This window comes from Branchiostoma floridae, chromosome 7, assembly GCF_000003815.2.
Source record: "Branchiostoma floridae strain S238N-H82 chromosome 7, Bfl_VNyyK, whole genome shotgun sequence".
Classification (NCBI taxonomy): Eukaryota; Metazoa; Chordata; class Leptocardii; order Amphioxiformes; family Branchiostomatidae; genus Branchiostoma; species Branchiostoma floridae.
The window spans coordinates 1,220,049-1,224,919 of record NC_049985.1 but is presented as its reverse complement, the minus strand read 5'-3'; the positions used below and the strand labels follow the sequence as shown (position 1 = coordinate 1,224,919).

The 4,871-nt window shown below is 40.3% G+C and overlaps 1 protein-coding gene across 2 annotated transcripts in view; it reads right to left on the bottom strand.

Moving 5' to 3' along the window:
* Positions 1-1,584: 1,584 nt before the first annotated feature.
* LOC118418958 overlaps positions 1,585-4,871 on the bottom strand; it is a 7,341-nt gene continuing 4,054 nt past the window's right edge. The window contains exons 2-3 of one of the 2 annotated variants that reach the window (XM_035825113.1): positions 2,996-3,807; positions 1,585-2,654 (exon numbers count right to left, since the gene is read on the bottom strand). In XM_035825113.1, coding sequence (XP_035681006.1) covers positions 2,649-2,654; positions 2,996-3,807 — 818 coding nt within the window. In that variant the 3' untranslated portion in view covers positions 1,585-2,648. Of the gene's footprint in view, positions 3,808-4,871 lie in introns of both variants that reach the window. The other variant, XM_035825112.1, reaches the window with a different exon arrangement.

Sequence of the window (4,871 nt, the reverse complement as noted above, 5' to 3'; positions counted from 1 at the left end):
ATGAAGACTTATATAATATGATACGTATTATGCAAGTTAACAGCTAATTTGCATAATTGATTAGGAAAAGTTCATAAATCCACTGCATTCAGCACGTCACCGGAACGTACTGCGCCTGCGCGAACCCTGGTGTTTTGGGGGGTTGGTTTGGTCAACGTTGCATTGAAATCCCGCTTGTTGCACAGTATATGTTAGAGACATGGTTTCATGCAAAACGTACACGGGATTTTACCCTTATATAGGCACGTACTTTCTTAAATGCGGCCCTTTAGTAAACCGGGGGTTTAGCAAGGTTTAGCATGTCTATACTTTTCGCGCAGGCGTAGTACGTTCCGGTGACGTGCTACTGCATTCCATTATAGTACTTTCATCAAAGTTGTCACATATGTAACTGAGAAAGAGGGAAGAGAGTAAGAGGTGTATTTAAAGACTTTGAAAGAGAATAAGTCAAGAATGGATCAAAGGATCATCATGATTTTTGGTATGCTGATAGCTTAAGTAATGCTTGATACAATTTGATATCAATTAATTGTAAATTGGGATCTAATTTGCATAATAAATGCCGAAATTTTATAAACCAACTCCAAGCATTTAATTATAAAGAAAATGAAATGAGTAATGCATTTGTCTACAGACATCATTCTACATAACAAACCTGGTTTATTTGGCAAAGGTATGTTTAGCTAATGTTGTAGAACAGTCAGTAAGTTTTAGCATGATCAGACTTTTAATTGATAGTTTTAACCATATTTCAATTTGCCTTTTAGACATTGTACTCGTATCTACAACATATATTTATTCATTATGATATTCATGCTACACGTCGTATTTGTATTCTTTATGTTACAATGTTCTTGTGAGTAGCAATTAGGTGCGATACTCAATGTAAACGAGCCTGATAATTCGGCTTTGGAGTCGCAAGTTGGCTGTGAAACGGATAAACCATTCTCTCTCTCTTTCTCTTTCTCTCTCTCTCTCTCTCTTCGAGTTCATACATGAGATAAATCCTTATCATATGTAAGATGATAGCCTTGTGTATAGTGTATTATGTAGATCAGAATACTTGAAACATACAATCAAAAATGATATTCGTCTTTTAATTAGCTCTGGACAAAATGGGCCAACCCTCTAGTCGATAGGATTTTTTGAAAATATCTCACGGTTTCTATGTTGTTGCTTTTTTGTAATGTTTATTTTCAAAGGCAGTCAATGGTCTCCCAACTTGATAGCATTTCAATATGTATCTTAAACGATTTATTCTTTTGTACATTGTAATTAATTATAGCTATGCTGGTAAATGTGGAAAACTACCAAGTGCATTATGTGTGAGGGTTATAGGTGAATTTTGATGGATAATAAGGGTTTGTTTCTGTATTCAATATTCAATTAAAATCAAGCAAAAATAAATTCTATCAAAAGGATAAATGAGTAATTGAGTAAAGCCCCCTTCACACGAGAGCACGATTGAGCCGGAATGCCGTCGAACTGAAAATTCTTTTTCATTTCATGAAAAGCCCCTTATGCCTACTTCTCCGACCGATATAAGGACAGGGAGACAAGAATTCAACTGACACACTTGGCATCTTTGGCGGAAAAACAGGTATATTGTCAAGATTGGCATACAGAATGGAAAAAACATAGAATCATTACATAAATATGTATCATTCTCAATATTTGGCAACACGCCAAATGGTTACCATGACAACGGTTCCATATATCTCGTGAAAAGGTTTTTCGTATAAAGGTCACATGCCAATCATACAAGTTTACGAACATTATAAGATTTCCAACATAATTTGAGTACTGGTTTACCACCACTTAAACGTTAAAAACGTTAAAAACAAGAAATGTTCAATAAACTGAAATGTGGCGAAGGTGAACAAACAAAACGTCTGAGCTAGTTTCTATACAACAGTCTGAAACGACTTTTTAGGTGCGATGCTGAAATATTGACGTAATGCAAATGTTGCCTAGGATCTGTAGAGTATTGTAGGGTACGTTTAGAGAAAAATACTGGCATATTATGAAAGTAACCTGAGCAGCATGGCTGTAACTTAGACTAACAGTGTCGATCGCTTTATTTATAAATCTAACTTCGTATCCTTGAGTATTGTAAACTATCTGTTTTTTCCCTATACAGCGTTAGCATAAAATTGTTTACCGTAAAGTGACATGGAGTGACACCTGGTAATACATTTCGCTACGGAGCAACGACAGAAAGAAAAGTTTCTATTGAGTTAGCATACATTTATGTGCTGTAGGGTAGTATGGAATTACGCAAGGTAATACATTCATAACTGGGAGACTACTCAGGGACTAAGAATCAACAAATCTACTTATTATAAGAGTATAGCTATGCTATCCAGTTTGGTTTAGAAAACAAACAAACCTGTACTAGTCAGCTGTTATTATCAGAACTAAGGTAACTCACCGTATACCGGCATAAAAGCCGCACTGGCCAGGTGTTCAATACAGGCATGGAGCTAGCTATTGCTATCATAACCTTGAGCAGGGCACCCTAAACGTTGTATTCCAATGTAGCTTGGTTTAGGATGCAAGCAGGGAACTTACTGTTGTTATCGAACTCTGGGTAACTCACCCTGTTCAAATGTTGTAGTTGATCAGACATATGGGTAACACACCATGTATCAAGGCTGTAGGGTAACTCACCCTATGTAGGGGTTTCAGTCTAAAGTTGATAATTCTTATTGGTGAGGTTGAGTAGGTATCAACCTATTGTGCCGTTAGCCGATTATACCCGTTTAAGGGTCTATTAGGGATCTTTTTCAGCTGTTCAAGTACGAACCAGGTGCCTTCTATGGAGTTAAGTGCGAATATATTTTTTAAATGCATCTGAGGTCCATCTCCCTAGTAGCCGAAGGTTCGAATCCGAAACCCCCTGCAAAGCTGCTTGCGTAGCAGCTCCAATTCGGAAGGAATGCGAGGTGTATTTTTGTGGATCGAGTTTGACTTGCAGGACACAGGCTCTTAATGCCTTGGCAAAGTTATCGCTGGTAACAGGGCAACCATCCCTACGTTGGAACAGGTACCCCGGGTTCCTTCCCCGTAGTTGGAGGTACTTAGCAAGGCTTACCACCGGGCAGTGCGGACTTTCTGGGTGTGGTTGGATCTGGATGGTGGATTGGGCTGAAGGACTGCTGTGTTTGTACGTCTTAAACTGTACCAAGAAGGAAGTTAGGCCACTATTAGAGTCCAGATTACCCCTGAGGTCCGCTAAGGTCAGAGTGTGTTGGGAAGAATTAGTTACCGTTACTTCGCTTATGCGAGCTAAAGAGTAGAACATAAACGTGAACATTGCCTCATACAGGCACTGATTGTAGTACGTGGTCTTTATGAACTTCAAGGCATCAATCAATTGGGAAAGAATAGGAGGCGTTATGGGCAACCTTCCGTCGGGTACGTGGTTCTTTTGTATTGAGTGCATCAACTTGCGAACGACGAAAGTAGAAGTGGGGTCTTGTAGATTTTGGATTTTGTGAATGAAACCTATAGCTGAAAGTTTAGATGCTATCGACGCTGGGGCAAATCCCTTACTATGTAAGTAGGAAATAAACTGGCATACTATAGGCTCTGGAATAGGGGGCTTGATATTGGCTGTACAGTGGATTTCAAGGCTGAATTGACGGAAATGCTGCCACGCCAGGCGATAAGCTGAGATTGTAGAAGGTGCTAAGGATTGAACAAGCAAGTTGTCGACTAGTCGATTAAGCTGCTGGGCAGGAGATGGGGAGGCACCCTGACCGGATGAGTTGCCATGTGTGGGTATTTCCTGCGGAACCGCTCTACCTGTAGGCGAGATAGACAGTCAGCCATCGTGTTATGTGCTCCCGGTATGTGCTCAGCTCGACATCTAATATTTCGGCGGAGGCTTATAAGAACAAATCTTCGAACCAAGGGCATTATCCTGGGGTTCCGTGACGTCTGTTTATTGATTATGTGCACCAGGGCAAGGTTGTCAGTGTGTAACAAAATACTTTGGTTCGCCCATTCCTTGCCCCAGATATGGAAAGCCAGCACAATTGGATAAAATTCTAATATTGTAATATTCGTCGAGTGTAGTGCCTGTGGCCAAGCTCCGTAAAGTCATTCTGTGCCATAAACTGCGCCATAACCTAACGATCCTGCTGCATCTGTATACAGGTTTAACGTGAAGTCCGTAGTAAATTGGTCGTCAACAAAGAAGGATTTTCCATTAAAGGTGTCAAGGAAATGACCCCACATTTGTAAGTCAAGCCTTACCCCACTGTTGATGTGAATAGGGCCTGTTTTGTATGTCCTATTCCTGGTTAGATCAATCAATCTTCTTAAGAAAGCGCGCCCTGGCACAACTACTTGACATACGTGATTGAGTAGTCCGACAAGGGACTGCACTTGTTTTAAGGAAACTGAGGAGCGCAGGAGGAATTCTTGAATAGTTTCTTTGCACTTTTGTAATTTGTCAATGGGCAATCTCGCCTCCATCAATCTTGTGTCGAGTTCTATGCCTAGAAATGACATAGTCGTAACTGGGTAGTAGGTTTTTTCCTCCGAAAGAGGAACCCCTACTTCCTGACACATATTGCTAAATGCTACCAAGTCTCGTTCGCAAGATGAGTATGCGTGGTTTGCGAACAAGAAATCGTCTAATATGTGGGTAGGGAAGCGTATATTGAGTTTGTTTACCGCTATCCACTCAAGGGCCGAACTAATAGCCTCAAAAATTGAACAAGATATTGAAGCTCCCATTGGCAGGCATCGATCATAATAGAAACCATTGTCTAAATAGAATCCTAATAGGTGGTGGTCGTTAGGATGTATGGGAACAATACGAAAGGCGTGATTCCACATCCGTTTTTGCTAGAAAACATCCT